The sequence below is a fragment of the Stegostoma tigrinum genome, chromosome 7 (assembly GCF_030684315.1).
Source record: "Stegostoma tigrinum isolate sSteTig4 chromosome 7, sSteTig4.hap1, whole genome shotgun sequence".
Classification (NCBI taxonomy): Eukaryota; Metazoa; Chordata; class Chondrichthyes; order Orectolobiformes; family Stegostomatidae; genus Stegostoma; species Stegostoma tigrinum.
Window position 1 is genome coordinate 48,256,743 of NC_081360.1, and position 27,876 is coordinate 48,284,618.

The 27,876-nt window shown below is 39.9% G+C and overlaps 1 protein-coding gene across 1 annotated transcript in view; it reads left to right on the forward strand.

The window, feature by feature from the left end:
- The window catches only part of dnah9l (dynein, axonemal, heavy polypeptide 9 like), a 353,637-nt gene that overhangs the window by 160,475 nt on the left and 165,286 nt on the right, over window positions 1-27,876 (forward strand). Inside the window, 8 exon segments of the mRNA XM_059647649.1 lie at window positions 9,229-9,356; window positions 14,828-14,976; window positions 15,085-15,235; window positions 15,463-15,594; window positions 18,454-18,627; window positions 20,666-20,870; window positions 23,029-23,194; window positions 23,949-24,051. Coding sequence (XP_059503632.1) covers window positions 9,229-9,356; window positions 14,828-14,976; window positions 15,085-15,235; window positions 15,463-15,594; window positions 18,454-18,627; window positions 20,666-20,870; window positions 23,029-23,194; window positions 23,949-24,051 — 1,208 coding nt within the window.

The window sequence follows — 27,876 nt, forward strand, 5'->3', positions numbered from 1 at the left end:
AAAGATTCCATTTCATTCTCTCAGTTCCTCTGTCTCTGTCACATATGTTCAGATGAGGCCAACTTCGACAACGGAGCTTCTCAAATGCCCACCTTCTTCCTTAACCGAGGATTCCCTAGCACTGTTATTGACAGGGCCTTCAACTAGGTCTGACCCATCTCCCGCATTTCTGCCCTCACCCCTTCTCTTCCGTCCTGCCACAGCAATAGGGTTCTCCTTGCCCTTAACTACCATCCCACCAGCATCCACATCCAGAAGATCATTAGCCTCTGTTTCCGATGCCTCCAATGAGATGCTGCCACCAGGCACACATTCCCTTCCCCTGCCTTGTCCACTTCCTACAGGGATTGTCCCCTCTGGGACACCCTGGTCTACTCTCCCTTCACTCCCAACATCCTACCCACAGCACCTTCCCCGCAATCGCTGAATGTGTAACACCTGCCCATTTACCTCCTCCCTCCCCAGTACCCAAGGGTCCGAACATACCTTGCAGATGAAGCAACTCTTCACCTGCACTTCCCACAATCTAATCTACTGCATTTGCTGCTCACAGTATGGGCTCCTATACATTGGGGAAATGAAGTGTAGACTGGGTGATCATTTCGCAGAACATCTACATTCTGCCCACAAAAAAGACCCAGAGCTACCTGTTGCCTGCCACCTTAACACAACACCCTGTCCCCTGGCTGAGATCTCTTTCAGGCTTGCTGCAGTGTTCCGGTGATGCTCAGCACAACCTGGAAGAACAACATCTCATTTTCCACTTGGGGACCCTGCAGCCTTTGGACTCAATATCAAGTTCAATAATTTTAGGCCTGAACTCTCCCAAGTCCTAGCCCCCTATCTCACACACCAAGCCTTGTTATCTCTCAGCCTGCCATTACACTCTGCCTGTTTTTAGTCACTAACAGTCACCAGCAACAGCTATTCACCCTCCTATCCAGTTCGTTATCAACTCCTTTGCGTATTCAACTGCTCTTCTCTCTCTTTGGGCTCTAGCCACACCTATCATTTCTTCCTATTCCTCTCCCCCATCCTACCTTCTGTATATGAACTGAGATTTTCCGAGCTACCGTCAGTTCTGAGGAAGGGTCACTGGACCCAAAATGTTCACTCTGATTTTTCTTTGCAGATGCTGCCAGGCCTGCTGAGCTTTTCTAGCAACTTCTGTTTCTGTTTTTGTCTATGATTCTGTGAAACTCTTTGTGTCATCCTCACTAATTGCCTCCTCACCTATTTTTGTGTCATGCGCAAATTTGGCCGTAGCACGTTGAATTTCATCATCCAACTCATTTAACATATAATAAATAATTGTAATTCTTGTGGCACTCCACTATTTACAGGTTGCCAAACTGAAAAGTGCCCTTTTAACCCAACCTTTTTACTTGGCCAGTCTTCTTTGCATGCTAATATACTACTCCCATCTTTGAAAGATGGTGGCTCCTTACTACTTGCCAGTTCTCTCTGTCTTGCTCCCTTCTTCTGTCTCCCTCTGTAGTAATTCTAACCCCCCCCCACCCCTTTTTAACTACCTACCTAAGGAGTCAGGAGGAGCTAAGTTGTGGCCAGGAACTGAATGTCCGGGTTGTGTCCTGCAACAACAGTGGATCAAGCATGGGCCAGAGCGATGGTGGCAGATCAATAGTGTGCCAGTAAGAGCAGGCTGGTGAGGCCGCCTGGAGCGGGACACTGGCAGCAGCCTGGACCAGGACTGTGACAGCAGAAAGGAAAGTTCAACTGTCTTAAGTTATCTCTTCCTTGTCTCGTCTTATGTATGTATGGGGAAGGTGCACACTTTTCACTGTATTTTTACATTTGAATACACATAATAATAAATGATTCGATTCATCATAGGTCTCATTAAGTATCCTCATGTGTGGTAACTTATCGAATGCCCTTTGGAAATCCAAACATATTGTTTGTGGTATCAGAGATAATGGGAACTGTAGATGCTGGAGAATTCCAAGATAATAAAATGTGAGGCTGGATGAACGCAGCAGGCCGAGCAGCATCTCAGGAGCACAAAAGCTGACGTTTCGGGCCTAGACCCTTCATCAGAGGGGCCTAGGCCCGAAACGTCAGCTTTTGTGCTCCTGAGATGCTGCTCGGCCTGCTGTGTTCATCCAGCCTCACATTTTATTATCTTGTTTGTGGTAGTTACTTATTTGGTCCATTGAATGTGCTTTGCCATTCAATCGTGGCTGATGTGGTTCTCTACCCCATTCTCTGCCTTCTCCCCTTACCCTTTGACCCCCCCCTCACCAATTAAGAACTCATCTATTTCTGTCTTGGGTACTCGAATGACTTGGCCTCCATGGCCTTCTGTGGCACTGAATTTCATAGATTAACCACCCTCCGACTGAAGAAATTCCTCCTCATCTCAGTTCTAAAGGGTCATCCCTTCACTCAAAGGGTGTGTCCTCAGGTTCTAATCTCTTCTGTCAGTAGAAACATCTTCTCCCCTGGCCACTGTACCCAGGCCCCTCAGTGTTCTTTAAAATTACAGTGAGATCCCCCCATCATCATTCTAAACTCCATAGAATGCAAACCAAGAATCCTCAACTGCTTCTGATATGACATGCCCTTCATTCCTGAGGTCATGCTTGTAAGCCTCCTCTGGACACCCTCCAACACCAGCACTCCCATTCTTGGATATGGGGTCCAAAATTGTTCACAACATTTCAAATGTGGTCTGATCAGAGATTTTATACAGCCTCAGTAGTACATACCTGCTCTTGTATTCTACCCCTCTCGAAATGAATGTTAATGTTGCATTTGCATTCCTAATGGCCAACTGAACCTAATGTTAACCTTAAGATAACTCTGAAGTCCATTTGTGCTTCAGATTTCAGAAGCCTTTTTCCGCTTAGAAATTTGCCTAATCTTCTATTCTAACCAACGAGCATAACCTCTCACTCTCCCATGTTGTATTCAGTCTGCCACTTCTTTGTCTAGTCTCCAAGCGTGTCCAAGTCCTTCTGCAGTCTCCGTGCTTCCTTAAAGCTTCCTGTCCCTACAGCGTCTGCAAACTTTGCAACAATTTCCTCCATTCCTCTGTCCAGTTCATTCGTGTATAATCTAAACAGTTGTGGCTTCAACATTGACCTCTGCGGAACTCCAATAGTCACTGGCTGTCATCCTGTAAAAATCCCTTTATCCCTACTCCCTCCCTTCTGCCAGTCAGCCAATTCTCTATCCATGACAATATCTCTGCCAAACCTCTATGCATGCCAATACCTTGCTCGTAATGCCATGGACTCTTAGTTAACAGTGTTCTGTGTGGCACCTCATCAAAGGCCTTGATCAGTCCAAATCAATTGCATCCTCTGGTTCTTCTTTGTCTGACTTGATCAACACCTCCTCAAAGAAGTCACATACCTGACTGTTAATGAGAATGTGGTGACTTAGCCCTGTTTAACCATGCACTTCCAAGTGTTCTGCAATCTTATCCTTAATAATGAACTCTAAAATCATACCAATGACTAAGGTCAGGCTAAACAGCCAATAATTTCCTGTTTTCTTCCTCCCTTCTTAAACTGATGTTAATCATTTTTCAATCCTGTGGGATCCTCCCTGACTCCAGTGTTTCCTGGAAGATCACCACCAATGCTTCCAAAATCTCCTCAGCTGTCTCCTTTGGAACTGTAGGGTGTAGTCCATTTGGTCCAGGTGGCTTTTCCACCTTCACACATTTCAGTTTTCCCAGCACCTTCTCTTTACAGTGATGGCTACTACAATCACCCCTGCCCCAACTCTACTTGAAAGCTGCTAGTATCTTCCACTCTGAAGACAGATGCAAAGTACATAAATCCTAGCAGTCACAGTTTGTTCACTCACTTAATCCATCAAGGTTTCTTTGTAACTTTATGCCCCTGTTACCTAGCATGCTAATTTTTGCATCACTGCCAGATCTTGAATAAATATATAATTAACTTAAGGGCCGCACGGCAGCTCAGTGGTTAGCACTGCTGCCTCACAGCGCCAGGGACCCGGGTTCAATTCCAACCTCAGGCAACTGTCTGTGTGGAATTTGCACATTCTCCCTGTGTCTGCGTGGGTTTCCTCCAGGTACTCCAGCTTCCTCCCACAGTCCAAAGATGTGCAGGTTAGGTGGATTGGCCATGCTAAATTGCCTGTAGTGTTGAGGGATCTGTAGATTAGGTGAGTTATAGGGGCATGGGTCTGGGTGGGATTCTCCAGGGGTCTGTGTGAACTTGTTGGGCTGAAGGGCCTGTTTCCACACTGTAGGGATTCTAATATATAAATATAATATAATAACACTTATCAGATTGAAATGCCATTGAAACCTATTGAAAACATGGGAGACATATAAGAAACTCGGAGTGAGGAAAAGGTCACAGGTGACTTTATCATTCTGTAAGCTGTAGCAGCTGTATCTCGGTCTCTAATTTTGGACAAAAGAGCCATCCCTGTTAGTAGCCTTTCTTTCCAAGTGACGTATCCCATTTATTAGCATGTTTGATTTTCACAGCGCATGCCAACCACCAGTTTTTCGAGTTGCTAAATTTCAACTTGTGCCAGTTTTTCAATGTTTTGTTTCAAAAATCTGTCATCTTCACTGAATTTGACATTAATATTAACCAAGAAAATGAATTGAAGGAAAGGTGAAGGACTTTAGAATCAAATGCTACTTTTGCAACTGTTAGTTGTGCCCAAACTTGTGGCATTTTTAAAAAATGTGTCTGATGGCTTCTGATTTATAATTTATCTGATTTTATATATGCCTAGGTGCTACAATACAAACTGCTAAAAATTCTGCTCTTAAAATCATTTTCATTATTCTGAAGATCAACCTTTTGGATCATACATAGCTGTTGTCTTATGCATAGGTTTATTTTCTTAATGACTAGTTGCAGCTGCTTTTCTGTGATAAGGAGGGTGATCTCTGGTGTGAATACATTAACTTGCTTTATCCGAGCTGTACTGTACCTGCATTTGTAGAATGACTAAGATTGGGAAACATAATAGGGGGAGGGATTGGAAAGGTGATTATTTTCTATTCAACTTAAATAAACACTGGATGGTCTGTTTTTAGGACCTTACACCTAAATGGCATTTCCTTTTTTTAAAGTTGTCCTTGAAAATGAATGACTCTGGCAAGAAACTTATTCTCATTCCTAGTTACTCTGAGCTATGTCACTTGTTAAAGTGTTGCAATGTGTGAGATGGTGCTATAATGTGTAATGCAGATCTTTTGTTTCCCTTTGCCTTTTCCGAAAATCACATTATTCTGCATTTCAATTTATTTTAAATGTAATGTGTTTAATTTTTTATTTCGATAAGAGCAAATGCAAGTTTTTTTAATAGTCATAAAAGAGTAACATTGCCTAGAAACATAGAAATTAATGACACTGTTGATGGCTATTTGGCCAGTTAGTCCCAATCCACTGAGCACTTCTCATAAACTCATAAATGTGCATGTTTCAGCTAGCAATCAGCTCAAGTTCCTTTAGTGATGAAATCTATTTCCGGCATTCTCACAGAATGTGACATTCAGGTTACTATTACCCAAGAGCTGTGAGGTGGCTACATTCACTTCTACCCAGTGAGAGTTTATGGCTGGGTTTTTACTTGGTCACTCAAGATAGTTCAGGAGTCAGTGAAGTCCCAAAGGACTGAGGTGGAGACAGAGAAAGAGTGAACTCCACATCAGGAGTTCAGTCTTTTTAGCGAAACTGGGAGTTTTACGTAGTGAGAATACTGCATAGTCCAATAGCAGTTGAATAGCTCTGTTCACCAAGACTTAAAGGAAATGCTGGGAACTAGAAGAAGCCACCTGCAGCTAATAGTGCAGTATAACTGAGAATCATGCTTGAAAATCCTACAGTCAGTGTTTGCTGGATGAAATTGAGTGACAATTCAGCTCAAAAATCCAGGAGTTTTACCTGCTTGTTCACCAAGCTGCTTGTGAAGATTGCTGTTTGTGAAAAATTGGAGTTGTTGTTCCTGTGTGAGAGTATAGTTTCCAAAGGATAGACCCAGAAAAAGGTGATTGGCCAGGGTGAGAGCAGTGGTCTAAGTGTCAAGGAAAGAATGACTCTTGAAGAGGAGGTTTTGCGGCCACATTGGCAATAGTGGAACCTTGTGATTTCTTGTGAAATTTGATGACCCTCTGAGTCATTTAACATCTTAGGGGATTGCTGAGAGATCTGCCTTGAATACATTTGCCATTTAACCTGTGCTGTGGACGTTCAATCAACATGTTATCCATACTTACCACATGTTAATTTTGCATGTTAGAACCAAGATGTACATTAATTGTTGACTTTATGTTGTATAGTAAAGTTTGTTGTTCGATCATCAACATGATGGAATCTTGTGACTTTATTCTTAGTAAGTCCCCTGGTCCTCTCATTTTATCTACTCTAAAATTAAAGATTACTAGCTCCCACACCGATAACATAAATTTGGTAGCTTTGTCTGGAATTGTAACACTTTACAAGGCAAATTGAATTCTGCTCTCTCTGGTTGTTGTATTGTTATGTAGGCTTCTGTGTTTAAAAACAATGGCCCAGTTCTTCGCATCTCTGAATAGTCTGAGACCAAATTTGGCTACAAAATACATGGTGAGACTTTTCAAAGGTCCCAAGCAATAATAAAACTACTTGAATAACAAATTTCTGATGAGTCTCGAACCCTCTCAAAATATTGTCAACTCTGCACTGGAATTGATGATCTTTGGGGGGGTTCCAACTCACCTGTATCGTTACACTGCAGATGTCCGATGAATGTAAAGCAGTCTAACCCCTGGATAATTATACAACTGACATCTCTAACCCACACACCCCCTGATGGATACTCCTATCCTTTGACAACCTTGAAACGCATAATGCATCAGGTAACTCTGCCATTTGCCATAAGCTTCCCTCGCAGATGGAACCCGTAACAGTGCTAAAGAAGAGACTAAAGTACTTGAAAATCATGTTGGGCAGAAGTACTGAGAAATGACTTACCTAGGCTTCCACCTGAGGTCGTCCTCATCACAGATGCCAGTTTTCTACTTCTACTTCCTATCCTATTGCATCCCAGGTTAATTATTAGTAAGCTTGATTGTCAAACCCACAATCCATTCATATTGTGACCTGCATATAAACTTCATTCTTTCTTTGAGATACGCCTGAGGAAGAACTCATAGGCCCCAACACATCCATCCATACCATTATATCACAATGCCAATCATTGATGCTATCCCTTGTGATCACCAGCTGAAAGAATATTTACCCAGGGAACAAATGAAAGAAAAACAGTTGCAAATATTTATCACTTTTCATTAACCGAGGTCATTCCAGAGCACTTCAGTTGACTTGGTGTGCTTGAAGTGTTGCCATGGCGGTAAAGTAGACAAACACTTTGCAAACATTAGGGATCCATAAACTGCAATGAAATAAATGGGCTGAAAGTCAGTTTTTGGTGATAGTGTTTGAAAAATAACTATTAGCCATGACAACAGACGAAAGCTTTTAATGGCAGGAGTATTGCGCCACCTCTTTACCCCAATCTGTGTGAGCAGTCCTATCTGGTACTTAGCCAAGCCACTTTAAACAGCTAAGCCTAGAATGTTAGATAACAAAGTGTGGAGCTGGATGAACACAGCAGGCCAAGCAGCATCTCAGGAGCACAAAAGCTGACGTTTCGGGCCTAGACCCTTCATCAGAGAGGGGGATGGGGTGAGGGTTCTGGAATAAATAGGGAGAGAGGGGGAGGTGGACCGAAGACGGAGAGAAAAGAAGATAGGTGGAGAGGAGAGTATAGGTGAGGAGGTAGGGAGGGGATAGGCCAGTCCAGGGAAGATGGACAGGTCAAGGAGGTGGGATGAGGTTAGTAGGGAGGAGATGGAGGTGCAGCTTGGGGTGGGAGGAAGGGATGGGTGAGAGGAAGAACAGGTTAGGGAGGCAGAGACAGGCTGGGCTGGTTTAGGGATGCAGTGGGTGGAGGGGACGAGCTGGGCTCGTTGTGTGGTGCAGTGGGGGGAGGGGACGAACTGGGCTGGTTTTGGGATGCAGTGGGCGAAGGGGAGATTTTGAACCTGGTGAAGTCCACATTGATACCATTGGGCTGCAGGGTTCCCAAGCGGAATATGAGTTGCTGTTCCTGCAACCTTCGGGTGGTATCATTGTGGCACTGCAGGAGGCCCAGGATGGACATGTCATCTGAGGAATGGTTCGCGACTGGGAGGTGCAATTGTTTATTGTGAACCGAGCGGAGGTGTTCTGCAAAGCGGTCCCCAAGCCTCCGCTTGGTGTCCCCAATGTAGAGGAAGCCACACCGGGTACAATGGATACAGTATACCACATTGGCAGATGTGCAGGTGAACATTTGCTTAATATGGAAAGTCATCTTGGGTCCTGGGATGGGGGTGAGGGAGGAGGTGTGGGGGCAAGTGTAGCACTTCCTGCGGTTGCAGGGGAAGGTGCCGGGTGTGGTGGGGTTGGAGGGCAGTGTGGAGCGAACAAGGGAGTCACGGAGAGAGTGGTCTCTCCGGAAGGCATTGACAAGGGTCGGGGTGGAAAAATGTCTTGGGTGGTGGGGTCAGATTGTAGATGGCGGAAGTGTCGGAGGATGATGTGTTGTATCAGGAGGTTGGTGGGGTGGTGTGTGAGAACGAGGGGGATCCTCTTGGGGCGGTTGTGGCGGGGCCGGGGTGTGAGGGATATGTTGCAGAGACGCGGTCAAGGGCACTTTTGACCACTGTGGGGAGAAAGTTGCGGTCCTTGAAGAACGTGGACATTTGGGATATGCGGGAGTGGAATGCCTCATCCTGGGAGCAGATGCGGCAGAGGCGGAGGAATTGGCAATATGGGATGGAATTTTTGCAGGAGGGTGAGTGGGAGGAGGTGTATTCTAGGAAGCTGTGGGAGTCAGTGGGCTTGAAATGGACATCAGTTTCTAGCTGGTTACCTGAGATGGAGACTGAGAGGCCCAGGAAGGTGAGGGATGTGTTGGAGATGGCCTAGAATGTTTCTGTGTTCAGCTGGGTTGAAGTCAAGCGTTACAAAAGTATACTGTTTAATTTGTTTGTGGGGAATGATGGAGGAGGAAAATATTGTATGAATTTATGTATGTTTTTAGCTAACAGAATGTTATTTTTGCAGTATAGAATTTGATGATCGCAAGAGAGATTTTTTATTTGTCCTTATGGAAGTTTTTTAACCGCACAAATGCATTTGTCAGTGATGAATGTTTGTTTGATCTCATCAAAAAAAACAGGCTTGTTTTCAAGTATGATGAGAGAACTTTCCAGTATTGCTCATGCAAGGCCAAAGTGGATTGTTTTAGATGGAGATATTGACCCAATGTGGATAGAATCACTCAACACAGTAATGGATGATAACAAGGTTAGTGTTTTATGTGCAGTTAAATTGTCAAAATATGATGATCAATCACAAAAACAAAGTTTCTGGAAAAGCTCAGCAGGTCTGGCAGCATCTGGAAATGAATCTTATTGTGTCAAAACAAGATATGAAACTGTGCAAAACTGATCATCACAACAAAAACCCAAAGAACTGTGGATGCTGTAAATCAGGAACAAAAATAAAGATTACAGGTGCCGACAGATGCTGCCAGACCTACTGAAATTTTCCAGCAACTTTGTTTTTGTTTCTGATTTACAGCATCCACAGCTCTTTTGGTTTTTATTATGGTGATCAATCAGTTTTGCACAGTTTCATATTTTGTTTTTGATACAATAAGTTTAATTTTTAGAGATTCCACCTTTGGTACCCAACATGGCATGGTGTTATTCATCAATGTAAAATGATGTGGGTCCAAGCAGCCCAGATACTGGACCTTGAACCAAATCATAATGAAGCTGTGATAACAAAGTGTGAGGCTGGATGAACACAGCAGGCCCAGCAGCATCTTAGGAGCACAAAAGCTGACGTTTCGGGCCTAGACCCTTCATCAGAGAGGGAGATGGGGTGAGGGTTCTGAAATAAATAGGGAGAGAGGGGGAGGCAGCTCAGAGATGGATAGAGGAGAAGATAGGTGGAGAGGAGACAGACAAGTTAAAGGGGTGGGGATGGAGTCTGTCGAGGTGAGTATAGGTGGGGAGGTAGGGAGGGGATAGGTCAGTCCAAGGAGGACGGACAGGTCAAGCGGATGGGATGAGGTTAGTAGGTAGGAAATGGAGGTGCAGCTTGAGGTGAGAGGAGGGAATAGGTGAGAGAAAGAACAGGTTAGAGAGGCTGGGCTGACACTGTGGGGGAAGTCACCATTCTGTGACCTGGAATTGGCAAGGGAATCACACTAAGGGATAACCGTCTACCTTTGCTGCTGACTCCTCACACAGAGCCCCTCTCCTCTTCACCCTGTATGCCTGGATCCATCCACAATCCTAGACCTTGGGTGGGTGTTGTACCAATAGCAACAATCAATGATTGGGGCAGATCAATGGCTGACCTATCAAGTGTTTGAATGGGGTTTAACTCCATGGACCTTCCCTGAAAGGGATGACATGGGGGCTTCCACTAGCTATCCAACCAGTAGGTGAGACTGACATAATCTTCATTAAATACCGCTGGTTGGAATTTTTCCATATATTTTGACCACCTGTTTCAATTACACTGACTTTGATTTTTTCAAAGAGCAATTACCTCTATAATCCCTCATTTTGTTTGTTTATTTTTGGACTTTTTTGTTTCAACATCACTACTGAGAACTGTAGTGGGTTAGCTTAGAAGCTTTATTGTTTCAGGAAGAAATAGTAACAGACATGAATTCATCCATCAGTTTATCATGAATCAAATAATTTTGGTTATTTCATAGTTATGGCGATTGTTGATGTTGAGAGAAATCCACCACATCAAAACAACTTTGAGAAAAGAGGAGCTGGACATGATAGAAATGTAGTTTCTCAGTGTATCTGTCATGGAAACAAATGAGAGAGAATTTCTCTATACTGAGAAAGAATGAGAAAACTACCAGATTTATATTGAAGGCAAAAAGATGTAAGCACAAATCACTTGAAGTAATATGAACATAAGAAACAGGAGTTAGTACGGCTATAAGGTGCCAAATACTATCATTGATTAAGGTCATGGCTGATGTGGTTGTTACCTAGTGTAGCTTTCCACCTTCTTCACGCACACGCACATCCCAAGCCCCTCTAAAGCCTTAACTTCCTTCACAGTCAAAACTGTACCAAACTCATGCTTCAATATGTATGTTGACCAGCTTTTACAGCATGCTGGGAAAGAGAACTCCAAATACTAACAAACAGCTGAGAGAATGAACTAAGATAGGCAAGGATGTGGCTGAATGCTCCATCATTATAATGTAATTCAAGTACAAGTCATGTTCATCATCTTTCTGTCACCTGTTATGAGGCTTGTGGTGATTGGTGAGTTATATAGCAGCATGTATGAATTGACTGGAAGTTGTGTTTGTGAAATATGCAAAAGTGACTGAGGACATAGAGTCATTTTTCATTGCAAGGGAGCTGCATGGAATATGGCAGCTATCTGAGTCACCGAGAAGCCCTTTTACAAGATCACACCGCTCACCTTACTAGTATGAGGAATGGGCTAGAGAAGGCTTCCAAAACATTGTGTGCTTCATATCCCTGGCCAGCAGGACACTGCCAGAAGGGGTTCTGTCAATGGAGTCATAAGTCAATCTCAAAAAGAAAAGTAAATGTGATACCAGTCATCATTGATGCATGGATTATACACATCCTCTCTTACAACATCACAACCTGCAGACCTGAGCAAAGAGCCATTTTGATAAAAAGCTAGCTAATTACCTTGTCCAGATTGAGACCTTCCATGAGTGAGGTTCAACATAATCAGATCAAAAACAAGTGAAATATAGGACTCCATTGAGGAACTGCAAGATGGCAGTCTGTCTGTCCCTTCAGCTGAGTTGGCACTTGAAGGAAACAGACATCCCACCCTGTACAGTTTTACTGAAGAGGCATAGGTTGATGCAGAGGCATACAGAACAGACAACTAAACCTATTGCATTTTCTTTTTAATATTTTGTTATGATTTGGTGGCTATGACCATTGCTGTTGAGAACATATTTCATGAGACTGAGAAGATTTGCGGCAATATTTTAGTATGGTCTATGTAAACTGCTGAGAAGTCTTTGAGTATTCAAACAACTGTTGGGCTAGCCAAATCAGCTTGGGACCATTTCCCTTCCTTCCTTCTCTTTCTCCGTCTCCTAATTCCTTTAATTAAGCAAAAAATATACTCATAGAATAGAATTCTGGAATGTTTACAACTCGGAAACCATCTATTCAGCCCTTCAAAACTGGATCTCTGCTAAAGCTATTAAACTAGTTCATCCCCCTCCCCCCCCAACTCCATCCTTTCTTGTGCCTGTGAATTATACAACTCCCTTTTGAAAGCCACAATTGAATCTGCCTCCCCTGCTGCTTCAGGCAGTGCATTTCAAATTGGGCAGAAGAAAACAATTATTTAGAACATTCTCAGGCTGTAAGTTAGGACGACTTCATATCAGTCTTAACCTGCTTGAGTACCCCATAGTTTATTTCAGTAGAATTTAGGTCAAGCATTATTATTATCACTTCATTTTTTCGGCCCATTTGTGGGGTGTGAACTGGTCCATGTCAATGCCAGAGAAGCAAATGTTATCCCAGTTCCTGCTACCTCACCATGCCAAATTCCTTAAAATTGTTGATTGTTAGTACATGAGATTTAGGCAGTTTTAATCAATACTGTTGGAATTAAGAAACAAGTGACACAAACAGTCATTCAGCACGGAAACAGACCTTTTGGTCCAACTAGTTCATTCCAAACATAATCCCAAAGTAAACTAATCCCACCTGCCTGCTCCTGGTCCAAATCTACAGTGCCACAATTTTGATGTTGTCTGCAAACTTACTAACCATGCCTTCTAGAGTCAGTTCTGCTATAGCGTGTTTCTTCAACACAATTTGGCTTTAACACAATTGAAGAATTTAGACAGCTGTTTATTGAACGTGAATTCTCATAACCTGTATTGGTTATTCCACATTTCCAGCCCCATTAATTTAAATGGGGCGGCTATTGCACGATTTTCTTATAACTCAAGATTGCATGAGAACGGAACTGTTGCACTGTATCAGAACCGACTGTATATTCTCAACAAAATCGTTTGTATAAATGACAAACAAAAGAGGACCAAGAACTAATCCCTGTGGAACACTGCTGGTCACAAGCCTCCAGTCCAAAAAATAACCCTCCACCATTACTCTCCTGCTTTTAAGCCAAATATATATCCAATTGGCAAGCTCGCCCTGAATCCCACGTGACCTAATTTCTCTAATTAATTAATCTACTAGATAGAACCTTGTCAAAGACTTTCCTAAAATTCAAATAAACAATGTCTACTACTCTGCCATTATCAATCTTTTTGATGACTTTCTCAAAGAACTCAATCAAGCTCACGAGACATTATTTTCCTCACATAAAACTATCCCTAATCAATTTTTGCCTCTCTAATTGTCCATAAATCCCATCTTTTGTAATCACCCCCAACAATTTACCCACAACTGAAGTTGGACTCGCAGGTCAATAGTTCCCTGGTTTCTCCTTATAACCCTTCTTAAACAAAGGTACAGCATTAGCCACCCTCCAGTCATCAGGCACCCCACCTGTAGTTATAGATGATGCAAATATTTCTGCAAGGGGCCTCATAATTTCCTCCCTTATTTCCCACAATACTCTAGGATACATTAGAGCAGGTCCTGGAGGTTTATTCACCTTTCTATTCTCTAAGACCTCCTGAACTTCCTCTTCCATCATGTGAACTGTATTTAAACATCAAAGTTTATTTCTCTACATTCTCTCGGCTCCATTTCTTCCTCCACAGTAAAAATAATGATGTAGATCTGTTACGTAATTTGTGTGTCACGTACTCAGATCTCTAACGATTCTTTTTTTCCCGACACCTAATAGGATTGGAAACGAGTCAGGAGAAGATTTCAGGGAGTTTTGGGGATTTGGAAAGTTGAAATTTGGCATTGAAAGAAGGCAATAGGAATAAGAACAGCTGCAGCTGGGATAAAGGAAAGAATTGTACATGAAGAATGGTTAAATTAAAGATACAGGATCAAGCCAGTTTCACGCTTGGGGGTGATTTAGGAAGAAATAAATCAATAAAAGTTAGGTAACAGGCTAAAACCTGGGAGGTTTGGGAGTGCTTCACCTGGTTGTATTTGTGACCTTTTGGTATGGCAACAGTAGGAAATGGAACTAGTTAGTGAAATTATTTTAAAACTAGGATAACATTTACTTTGGTATCAGTCACTGTGCGAGAAGAAGAAAGATTGATACTTTTATTGATTTTTTTTTCTTCCTAAATCATCCCCAAGCATGAAACTGGAATTTTGTAAAGGTAGAACTAATTAGTTCCCTTCCTTGAAGACAGTTGTGAATTAGTTGGGTATTCGTTTTCTGTTTAGAACTTTCATGGTAATTTTTCTGTTCCAGCTAATATATCGGCAGATTATTGAATGAGCCTTAACCGTTATCCTGTTACGATCCCACCATTGGCAATACTGTACAAGTAAGATCCCAGAGTGAACACTGGCTTGATCCTGTACCTTTAATTTTTTTGCAGTTTGCTAACATTGTGGTTAGTCACTGAAACATTCACATGAGGATACAGATGTTTTCTTTACAAAAGAACAAATGTTTATTGCTTGCTAAAAATTGGGCTGTTAGCTTCTGATTGCATGGTGTATTAGCACTTGCTGACTAGGTAAAGCTCCTTTTGATTGATTCAACCTCAGTTATTGTGTGTTTCATTGGTAACTTAGTAGATTAGCAATTTGTCATTTAAATATTTTTGCTATCCCTAGGTGCTGACTTTAGCCAGCAATGAACGTATCTCTTTATCACCTTCCATGAGGTTGCTGTTTGAAATCAGTCATCTTCATGCGGCGACTCCTGCAACGGTATCCAGGGCTGGTATAATATATGTCAATCCTCAGGATTTAGGATGGAGTCCGTAAGTGCCTAGTGTATTTGTATCTCATTCTGACTTCTCTTTGTTGTTTCATTTCTCTAAGATTTCCGTTATATTTATGTATGTCATCAATTTTGATTTCTTTAACAGATATGTCACTAGCTGGATTGACTCTCGCAAAGCCCAGTCAGAACGAGCCAATCTTACTATACTATTTGACAAGTATGTTCCCTTTTGTCTGGAACAAGTGCGTTGTAATCTCAAAACCATTACTCGAGTTCCGGAGAACAGTATTGTGCAGGTACCAAGTAATATTTTTGAACTCAAGTGCAATATATCAATGGAGCTTTTTAAAGGTTTCTTTTCGGAGTGATAATTTTTTTGATATGTAGCTGTTACTGCTGTTAAACACAGGAAGCGTCCTTTAGATTTATTACATCTGAGTCACTCTCAGTTGCAGTACAAATATTTTATGTTGTGCTATACTCTCAAAATTTAGGTTGTTTTACAGAACTTTTTTTTTCGTAGACTTTATGTTCTCTACTAGACTGCCTATTAATTCCAGAAAATACTCCCCCAGACTCTCCACGTGATATCTATGAGATGTACTTTGTTTTTGCTTGTGTCTGGGCTTTTGGTGGAGCGTTATTCCAAGATCAAGTAAGTATTAATGTGTCATTTCTTTCCTTTAATTTTAAATTTTAATTTCTTTAAAAACAATTAAAACCCCAGTATCTGGTGAACACAGCTACATTACTGGGCTGCAGCATTGACCTTATCATACAAGCATGAAATGAGCTGCTGTGTTTTCTTTTTAACTCACTTGCGGGATGTGGGCGTACCTGGCTAGGCCAACGTTAATTGCTCATCCCTCATTGCTTAGATAGCAGCAGTTAAGAATTAACCGCATTGCTGTGGGTTTGGAGTCACACGTTGGCTAGACTGGGTAAGGATGACAAATATACTTTCCCTAAGAGATGTTAGTGAACAAGGTGGAATGTTCCCAACAATCGGCAATCTTGCACAGATGGCATTGGTCACAGTCCTGATGCGTTTGTGGATACAAGATTGAGAGATCCCATACAATTCTGAGCGATCCATCACTCTCTGGAAGGAGTCAATGGCATAGAATTTCAAAGTGACAGTCACCATCTGAGCTATCAGGAAAGGATAGTTTCCCTTCCTTGCAGCTCTTGATGTACCTCTTGTGTCTGACATAGTTTTGTGACAGTGTCCCTGGGCATTCAGAGCCTACATTGGCATTGTGCTTCACAGAGTCATATATCCATCATCCATCCTGTTTCAACCTCAGAATGTGCATCAGCTGAATGACCAACACATTACATCAAGTAAGGAGTGTATCCTGCCTCCAACCCCGTCCATAGAACCATGTCAATCATTCAAATTTTCGTTACTGTCAGTGCAAACTGTCATTACACTTATGCGACGAGATAGTGAAGTGCAGCTCTCCCACAGTTGTCTTGGGAGTTGAAAAAATAATGGGTCACCTTTGGACAGCATTCACCTCTTTTTAACTCAGTACTGCTAAATTCAGCATCATTGAGATGCCTATGTTAATTTTCAAGGTAATGCAAATTACCTTTGACTGGCATTTGAACCCTAAGCACATTCACTCTACATGTATTGTCAATGGGTGATGAAAGATTGCAAATTATAGGAAGCTGCAGTTTGTAAAGGCCTGATTCATGATTTGGCCCCTTACATGTCCTAGCTTCAGTAATGACAGCAATTAAGCTATCATTGCTGTAAAAAACAATCTGATTTACTCATATCATTTAGGCATAAACCTGTATCCCTTTCTTGGTCTGGTGTACATGTGACTCAAGACCCACAACAATCTAGTTAGCTGGCCTCTGCAGTGGCCTAGCAAGACGCTCAATTGTGGACATATGAAATAGGAGCAGAAATAGGCCATTTCATCCTTCAAGCTTGCTCCACCATTCAGTAAGATCATGGCTGATCTGTTTGTATTTCAAATTACACACTCCTATCTACCCCCATAACCCAAGATTTCTGAAGACAAGAGAATCTTTCTACCTTTGCCTTAAAGATATCAATGGCCACTGCTTCCCCCACCTTCTGAGGCAGGATTTCCAAAGTTGCACAAATCTCCAAAAGATAAAAAATACTTGTCCTGAAAGAGCCTAATTTTACCGCAATGCCCCCTCATCCTGGAGTCACAAAAAGAAGCATTCTTTCCATGTCCCTTTGATCCCCTATCAGGATCTTACACATATCAAGCAAATCACTCCTCAATCTTCTCGGTTCCCATGGAAAAATGTTCAGCATTTCCAACCAGTCATCAAGACAGTCTACATATTCCAGGTATCAATCTGGTAAACTTCCTTCCACATATTTGCATCCCTAAATCCAGCAAGCCAACATCTCATAAATAAAGAGGAAATCTATTCATTTACCTAGTTTGTAAGCTATTTCAAAACTGTTCTAATTTATTTTTGACCTTTCTTCATGGGAACTGAGTGTCACTGATGCTATCCCTATTTGCCCATGGGAAAGTTAGAGGTGAGTTTCTTTCTGAACTCCTGCAGTTCACATTGTGAAGATACACAGAATCGCTGTTGAGGAAGAGAGTTTCAGGCTTTTGATTTAGAGACTGAAGAAACAATGATATATTTCCAAATTAGGATATTATGTGGCTTGGAAGGGAACTTGAAGGTAAATCTTGCTGCCTTTACCCTCAAAGTGGACTGCTTTGTCCTGGAGAATGTCAAGCATCTTGAGAGTGCTTGGAGACGAATAAATCCAGGCAAATGGAGAATACTCCACACTACAATATAATAAAGCAAAGAACTGTGGATGCTGGAGATTTGAAACAGAATCAGAAATTTATGGTGAAACTCAACAGGTCTGGCAGCATCTGCAGGAAGAAAGCAGAGTTAATATTTTGGGCCAATGACTCTTCATCAATGAGTTTCACTGTAAATTTCTGTATTTGTATTCAATAATACTCCTGACTTGTGCAATATAGATGTTGGAAGAATTTGGGTTACTTGCTACAGAATTCTCAGTCCCTGACTTGTTCTTGTATCTTATAGTAATTATGTCGGAAGTTCAGTGTTTGCTTTAGTTTCTGGTAAATGGCAATTCCACATAGACGCTGCTGAGCAATTCAGCAAAATTAATGCCATTAAATGTTAAGGAGAGATGTTTAAGTCCTCTCTTCTTTGAGCTGGGCATTACCTGGTGTCTTTGTGACATAAGTGTTACCTACAAGAATGTTTAGCTTTGCTGTTAATGCAATGTGTGATTTAAGCATGAGGGTTATTGTGACCACATTCCTTTTGTAAAAGGACATTTAGAAATTGAATAGTTAACAACCTAAATTGTTGAAGAAGTCCTTAAGATACATTACACCCATGCCAGTCTAGTTTTATACTATAGGAAAGAGAAAACATTAATTTATGTTGACATCCAATTGCCTTATCAGTTGTATTGCTGTTATACAATTGACTAAATTGTGGCTGTTTTGTAAAATAGCTAATTGATTACCGTGGGAAATTTAGTAGATGGTGGACCAAAGAAATGAGAGGCATCAAATTCCCATCCCAAGGGACAGTCTTTGATTATTATATTGACTCTGACACCAAAAGGTTTACTCCGTGGACAGAAAAGATTCCAAAGTTTGAAATGGAACCCGATGCCCCTCTGCAGGTATGTTTTATCAGAGCAAATTGACAGCAGGTTTGAAAACAAAAAGACATTTGCACAGAGCAAAATACCGATTTAGTTGTTTCAAACAGGAATTAAGTACTGTATAACTGGTTTTTAGTCAACTAAACGTCAGCTTTTATTACATGTTGCTTTTCTTTGAGGTAGGACATTGTACTTTGCTGTGCTAAATTCTGTTACATAAAAAGTCAAGGTTGATGGTGACTTGAATTGGCATTGATCTGGCCCTTTCGGATCCCAGTTGTACATTTAAATTTTAATATTTCCATCATTTGTTCCTAAGTGTGAATTAACAGCCTTGATCTTTCTCTTAAGTTTCTTTTCTGAGAAAGGGCTCAAATTTAATTCAACACTGGAGATTTACTGCTTTTCTATATTCCACCAGGCAGAATCAATAATGTGACTGAAGTGAAGAAGATAAAAATTTATGGTATCTTGCAATTTAATGGTTGAAAAGATGCAATTTGAGAGATCATAAATTGTGAAGGAGTTTATGCTTCATTGCCTCTGATTCACTGCTTGCTGTTAGAACTTGATTTGTGACTGTCCATGATGTGTGATTAATGATGTGATCAATGCTTACCTCTGTGCAAAGCTTCATTGCTAATGCTCTTCATTAGAATAAATAAAAGACAGTGATTTTAAAAAAAACTTTGAAATATAAAATTGCAGTTCTTTCCATTACAGATTAGCTTTCTTAGGCACTGCCTTCAGAATGTCCACCCACGTTGCACTGCTTGTGTTTTTTGAACTTTACAGAAACTTGCATTGCTTCAATTAGCCTTTAATAATCACCATTACAGAGCAAGAGAAAAAAAATACTGGATTGACAAGATGCCGGCTGTATTGTCGATGATCCAACAACCATTGATCATATTTTGTTGGACAAAAATAAATTAAATTGGAGCAGTTTTCAAATGGTCAGATGGTATAAATTACAAATATCTTAGAAAATTAAGATGTTTTGCTCAATTCAATGTTATTGACAGAAGTATTTCATTCTGAACCCAAATCTTTCTGTATAATGTTTAAACATCATCATATTCTATAAGTTAAACAAATGTAAAATTTACTAACTTTTGTATTTAATATTTAACTCTGTCCCATATATTGCGCAAAGAATAATCATCAATAAGTATTTTATCACCATTGAAATTATTTTTGAGATTTTTCAGCATTTGTGTTTAATGTGCAACATTTTCCCCATGCCCACAGTGCATGTTTCAGCTAATGTTCGGAAATAAAGAGTCTTTTTTTTAATTTTGATTTCTTAAAGAAGCATTAAAGCTCATTCACACATGCTTAAAATGGTAAGTGCATATCTTGCTTTACTAACAACTACAATAATCCTTTTTTATTAGAATCTGATACACCACAGCCTCTAATGTAATTTTTTAAAATGTTTCTTGCATACTTAAAAACCTCAGACCCTTTTACAACTTACTTGCCACTCAACCTATTGAGTACAAGTACTTTTAAAAACTAGTGTGTTTCCAGAGTTCTTACTGAAAGCAATTTTGGGACATTGAGTGGAAAAATGAGCCTGCTAACACTTGACTCTCAGTTTGTGGACTTGAGATCCAATGAAAATTGGAAAGCATAATCTAAGCTGTCACTTCATTGCAGTACAGGGGGAAAGGATGCATTGTCTGATCTGCCACCTTTTGTGCAAGACATTAAACAGAGATACTGTCAGCTTGTTCTGGGTGGAAGCAAAAGATTCTGTCCCACAATTTTAGAGAAGTATTGAGTTTTCCTAATATGCCAAGCCAAAAGTAAACAAATAAGTAACTGGATTTTGGATAATTTACTGCAGAAAGGACTTTATATGAAAATTGAATATTTTATTTGCTTATAGATGTGTTTTCTCCAAAATATGGCAGTGCATAAAAATACTTTTAAATGAGAGATTTCTTATTAGACCTAAAATATATCCTTTTGTAAGAACTTCTCTAATTGCTAAGAATTTATGGTAACAGTATGAGACTGTTTCAGATGTTATTTTGTCTCCTGTAAATAGGATGTACTAGTTCACACTCAAGAAACTATTGGCCTAAAACATTTCATTGATTTACTTGTGAAAAAGGGAAAACCAGTAATGTTAGTTGGAAATGCAGGGGTAGGAAAGACTCTTCTTGTATCAGAAGAAGTTTCAAAGCTAACTGAAGATTATATTATAACTAAAGTTCCTTTCAACTACTATACAACATCTGCAATGCTCCAGAGTAAGTACTTTGGTTTTACACTTGTTTTAAAAATAATTTTATGAACTAATTATAGGAACAAAAATATATTTCATCTACATTAAATTATTGATTTGAATTATTTTAGTAGTGGTGGTAGAGCACAAGTTTATGATTAATTATTGCTAACTTCCCCATGCATTCTAGAATGAATTGACATTACTGTCTGGCTACAATTCACGCCTCAGAACAAGGCAGAGAACCATGCAAGACTTTTTGATATGCATGGTTTGATTATAGCCATTGTACATGAATGAGTGTCCATCTGGCAGGTTATTCACAGGATTTTGAACAGATCAATGAAACTGGTCATCTTATTCAATTTTAAAACTTTGTGGGGTAGTAATTCTTGACTGTCAGCTGTAGTTGAAGCAAAAATGTGGGTCAGACTTGAGAGTAGGACTGGAACAAAGCTCCTTTGTAGTCTTTTTGATAGACAGCTCTGTGATCAGGGAGGCTCCTAATTATAGCGTTAAATTGACCTATCTACCTCCTCACTCAGTCATCACTGAGCAGCAGAGTTGGGATAGTTTGATTCTATGATTGTATTGTGGTGACACAACAACTGAAGGACCATTTTTATGATTCGAGCTCCGAAATAAAGTTCGGAGGAATCATTTATTTATCTTAAGTTTATGTACTAAAGGAGACCAAATTTTCTTAATCTATTTTCAAAGTTTTCTGCTTAACACTATTCATTCATCTACTTTAAGTTACTTTATAATATGAGCCAACTCTTGACAGACTGTATATTTAATTCACCAGCTGGTTATGAGGATTACCTGATGACTTAGGCTACAGTGTATCATCATCTTGAATAATCCGTTGATATTATTTCATAACAGTAATTAACTTGCAACATCCACAATTTGTGATAGAAATTTTTAATTTTCAAAGAAAGATTGTATAAATTGATTCCACTTCCATTTTGTCTTGAGCGTCTGTCCAAAGCTTCACCATAGACATGGCTGGCAGAACCAACTGTCAAGAATCATTACCTCACCATGTCAATCACCTGGAAGGTTCCAAGTTTGAATGAGATGACAGGTTTATTACTGAACACTTCAAATAATCTATCCCAATTGATGTTCAATAACCATATCCTGACCATGAATATTAATAGTCTCCAGCACTGCACATACCTGTTAACAAGGAACTAATATTAAAACAGGTGGTAATTCCTGCCAGGTGTTAGAAGGCAATAATCGATAAATTGAACATAATACTGTTCTTAGTGTTACCAGCAAGTGAAATTCAAAATCAGTACTACAATTTTTTTGCATTTTTTACCTTGAATGATAATATGCTTTGATTATTGTGTGACCATAGGAAATGATACCTTATTTGTTGCTATGGCAGTTTTACTGTACAGACCTAGATGGCCCTTCTATGACACATTATGCATGCCTTCAGAAAACGATGTTGTATCTAAGCTGATGACTTCATCGTGAAGGGGCTTGCATGGTACAGATTTATTTCAGTTTTTTTACAAATATGTTTCAGCTTTGATATGAAGCAATATCAACATTGTGCATGAAGGACACCTATTCTCCCTTTACTTTGGCTCGGCTCCATTCCTCTCATATTGGTTGAAACTGAGGATTAATTTAATATAGCTATGCACGACACAGAATGAGCACGTACAAATGCCAGCAGAGGAAGCACTTGTGCTCAAATCTCTAATTCATAGCTGGGAGATAGCAACAATTGCAGATGCTGGAGACAGAGACAATACAGTGTGAAGCTGGAGGAACACAGTAGGCCAGGCAGCATCAGAGGAGCAGGAAAGTTGACATATTGGGTCAGGACCCTTTTTCAGAAATCTGAATGTCAACTTTCCTGTGCCTCTGATACTGCCTGGCCTACTGTGTTCCTCCAGCTCCACACTGTATTGTCTCTAATTCATAGCTGAATGCTTTAAAACAAGAATCCCCTTGAATTGACATAAAAATTCCATTGTAATTTTTAAAGAATTTAATTTCTCAAATTGTCAGAAAATAATTTCAGAGCTCTTAGATGTACTGATAGTTAAATTTCCTTTACTATTTTGTATTAACACGAATTATCTTGTATATTGAAAATTCTCTAAGAACACATTCATTTGGCAACATTGTAATACAACGATTTCTCATAACCTCAGGAGTTCTTGAAAAACCTTTAGAAAAAAAAGCTGGAAGAAATTATGCTCCTGCAGGCACAAAAAGGTTGATCTATTTTATTGATGATCTTAACGTGCCTGAAGTAGATGCCTATGGCACTGTCCAACCACATACTCTAATCAGGCAACATTTAGATTACAGCCATTGGTAAGTGCCTCCTGTTACAGTTGGTGTGTTATTTTTAGTGAAGCTTACAATGCCGATAGTATTAGGAAGGAAAAATTTCATATTTAATTGTTTTAAAACAAAGCTGTCTGAAAATAGCCAAGCTAAGTTTTTCATACTGAGTAAACGATATGCACACGTTGTTTGGGCGAAGTATGTGTATTTATCACCAAAAACATACTTTTTTAAGCAATTCAGGCATTAGTATAAATATGCTACTGCTTATATCGCAACATCTCTGTTGGAGAATGAACCCATTGTGGCCACTGGTAATGCTGTGTTATATGGTCTAACCACATTCAAAATTTGATGACCAACATCTAGAAAAGAGCTTTTTTTTTAAGATGCAGAATTTGTTTTTGCCAAACACTTCAGCAAAACTGACAGAGTACAATTTTTAAAGTGATCTTGCCATAATCAGTATTGAAATGTTGAACCTTCTCAGCATGTAACTGGATTACTCAGTACGTAAGATTTTCAAACAATTGAACCATTTGTTGTGAAAATGAGCATTCTTACAGCTGTATTCTGATTTAGCCATTTTTGTTCAGGGTAGTGAAAGCATTCATTCTAAATACCATTTGAAACTTGGGTTAATCTGACATGTTAACTGTAAGAAGTTAAAATATACTGCAGTGTGGTAAAGATAAAGTGTTGTGAAAATGACAAAGAGGAAAATGTTGGGAAAATCATTCTTTGAGGTTAAAAATTGACATTCTTATCTCTTCTTCATTAGGTATGACAGACAAAAGTTAGCTTTGAAAGAGATTCATAATTGCCAGTATATTGCTTGTATGAATCCTGCTGCTGGCAGCTTTTCTATTAATATGCGTCTTCAGGTAGGAACAGTTTATTGCTTTTAAGAATATTTCTATTTGTATAAGTACATACAAGAAAGCAAGGACAAGAGGAAGCAACTTTACCTTTTTTAATCTGTCCTTTTATTATTTTGACTAATTCAGTGTAACATCCAGTTGACATATGGCTTATCCCATGGGTGATGTCGTCAAACGACTTTGTGGCACTTCTGCCAGACTCTCTTGAGCAATGGTCACTATTTTACCAAATAGTTTTCTTCTGTATTGCAGCTGTACTTTTCATTAATTCAAATATAATTTGAATGGTCCAATTAGTTTGAGTTAACTTAAAGCAATTTCCTCATTTCACTTACAAATTGTTTCTTGTGCCACAATTATCTCAGCCCCATCATATTACTGCAGGAATTCTTGAGGAAATCATCCTAAGGTCAACCATCTTCTGCTGCTTCATCCATGATCTTCCCTTCATTGAAAGGTCAGAGATATTTACAGATCTTTCCAATATTCATTACCGTTGTTAACTCCATTGACAATGGATCAGTCTGCAACTGTACACAGCTAGATGTGGACCTTCGGTTAAGGCTGGGCAAATAAGTGACAAGTAACACTGTTTAGCAGTCTTTGGTGACAATGATCATCTCCACTAAGAAAGTTGCATATTACACTCTCTTGATATGCAGCAACATTACCTTGGCTGAATCTCTGACAATCGACTATTCTGGGGATTACAGTTAAAAAGAAACTTAAATGGACCAGCCACGTAAATAGCAACAATTCAGAGGCAAGGAATTCTGTGCCAAGTAACTCGCTATGCCATTCCAGGTCAAAGCAATACCCGTGATTACCATAATATGCAAACCCTTGACCCTACAAGGACAAGAGCAACAGATGTGTACAACCATCACCACCAGCATATTCCTCACTAAGCCTCCCACATCGTTACTTGGAACAACAATATAGTTTCTTCAACTGTTGCTAGGCCGCAATCTTGGAACTCCCTTCTCAAGTGGACCTCGTACATACAAACACCACATAGACTGAAGCAGTTCAGGAATGCACACCATCAATTGAATAATAAATATTGACCTTATCAGTGTTTGCCATATCCTTCGAATGAATGAAGAACAAAAAACATACTTCTAACATATAAACCTCCCCACAGATTTCTGCGTTGATTTTTTTTTCCTGCCTTCACAGTTCAGCAACAACTTTAATAATTTTTCTTCACAAGTCACATCTTAATAGTTGGAATCACTTTTGTCTTTTCTTCCTCCTTATATCTTATCAATGCAGATATCTTCCTGCTGCTGCGTTCTGGCCAAAATTGCACAGAAACTTGACCTGACTAGTGTGTTATAAAGTCTCAGAGAATGTGTATGCCACTGCTTCTATTCTAATATTGTACTTGTTCTGTGAGAAAGCATATTTTCTTCCAAACAAATCTATGGTCATGCACTGAATTACCATTTTATTTGCTGACACTGAGCACTTCACCCTGGGTCCTTCACTGTCATCCGTGCCTTCAAGTCTCAATGCCTATTAACTATTTGTGTGTTTCAAGTAGAGGGATAGTTTTCGCATCATTGTATGAGTGCTATTGTTTCTCCAGCTTGCAAACCTTTCACGTTCATTGCTGTGTTTTCACACTTTTGACCCTGAGTTCCACGCAGCTTCGGAAATCCTGTTAAAACCAGAAGTCTGCACAAAGTCCACAAGTAATTGATTATTTGGTTATCATTATTTTACTAAACCAACAGCTCCGTGTAACACTGCTGCTCATCTCAACTCATCTCCGTTAAAACCAGAAGTTTGAAGATCATGTTGAGCTACTGACCTGCCAGCACTTTTCTGCTTGTGCCTCTCATCAGTTAAGAATTTGCCTTAAGTACCTCTGTTACTTTCTATGTCTGCAGTTGGGCATTTGAGGTGAAATCAATTTAACCATGGCTTCATGAAACTTGTGATGTGAGTTTGCTTCCAATGGGAAGTTTTACATGAAGTGGCAATGCTTGTGCTATGTTCTGTAATATAAAGAACTAGGTATGGATATTGGTATTGGAGAATTCAGAAGACATATTTTACATCTGTTATGTGCAAACAGTCTATTCTTAAGACATTACTAATTATGCTAGTATTAGCTATTAGTTTGTCCACCATCTGCAAATTACAAATCAGGAGTGCGATGGAATACTGTCACATGCCTGGATGAGTGTAGTTCCAGCAACACTCAAGAAAAACACTTGACACCATGCAGGACAAAACAGCGTATCTGATGGGCACTAAATCAACCATGTTTAACATGAACTCCCTTCACCATGGGTGCACAGTAGCAACAGTGTGCTCTATCAGCAAGATACACTGAGTAATTCACCTAAACTTCTCCATTGGCACCTTCGAAGTCCCTGACTTCCTCCCACCCAGTAGTAGAGGGAAAACATGGGAACATCACCATTTTCACCATCACCTTTTCTGATGAAGGGTCTAGGCCAGAAACGTCAGCTTTTATGCTCCTAAGATGCTCCTTGGCCTGCTGTGTTCATCCAGCCCCACACTTTGTTATCATCATCTACAAATCCCTTTCAAGCCACATACCATCCTGACTTGGAGACATTACTCTTTCTTCACTGTTCCTGGGTGAAAAAAGTCTGGATCTCTTTCCAAAAAGCACTGTGACTGTCCCTACGCTCCAAAGAAGGCAACGGTTCAAGAAGGCATTGCATTACTGCCTTCACCAGGCAATTAAGGATGGGCAATATTTGCTGGATTAGCTAGTGATGCCCACATCCCTTGACCAAACTTTGGCAAAAAAAAATAGTGTAGTGTGCTTTCAATAACGTGTCGTGCTTCTGGTGATCGGAAGTAAGAGAAATGTGAGATTTTTGTACTGCCAGGTCACTTTTCTTTTAAATATATACTGACATACTGATGGTGGCACATGACATAACATCCTGCTTCTTTAGAAGATAAAAGATAATCCTAAAAAAGATATGCAAGCTTGTACTTGGGTACTCATGCTGTACTTGTAATTACATGAATAGATAAAACAGTTTACAAAACTAGCTTTTCAAACTTCAGTGTAATTACTTGAAGTTTGACAGCTAGGGAGGTACATGATCTGTTCTTTGTTGTTCTTGATGGCTTGGCTGTTGTTACTCAACATTATTATCATTGCAGTCTTTTTCCTCACTCACTTTGTGCATGTGTTATGTGTTGTACATTGGTCTGAGCTGACCTCTTTCCTTCACAATGTAGCAATGTGATCAGGAGTGATTTTGTATGACTTAGGATGACTGCAACTTTTAGAATCCTTTGTTGATGTACAGATTTTTCAGTTTGGACTTCTGGCTTGCACACACTGCTCAGATCACAATTTTTGCAGCTCCCTATCTACTTGCTCATTGTGCACCTCTTTCATTTTTCTCTGTCTTTGAAGAGGAATGTCTTGTGTTTTCGAATTAGACAGTTGGTTGCTGGGCCAGGCTGATTGCACTTGCCTTCTGAGTATATATTGTGCTGGGAATTTGGACCAAACATATAACATAGAAACAGGAGTAGGCCACTCAGCCCACCATTCAATGACATCTTGGTTGATGTATGGCCTCACTCCATTGATGCCCAACTCCCCCATCCACAAATATAACAAGGAGGTCACCTAGACCCTAACTTTTACATTTATTTAAAGACATGCAAGATGCTGCATTCCAGATGTAATTTGACTGTTCCACTACTAGGCTTCAAGCAAAACACACTTTATTCTTACAACACAGTTAAAACACAAAATGAAAAATTGCCATAAATTTAACTCTGTTGAAATGCTTAACAAGATAATGTATTATTTAACCACAA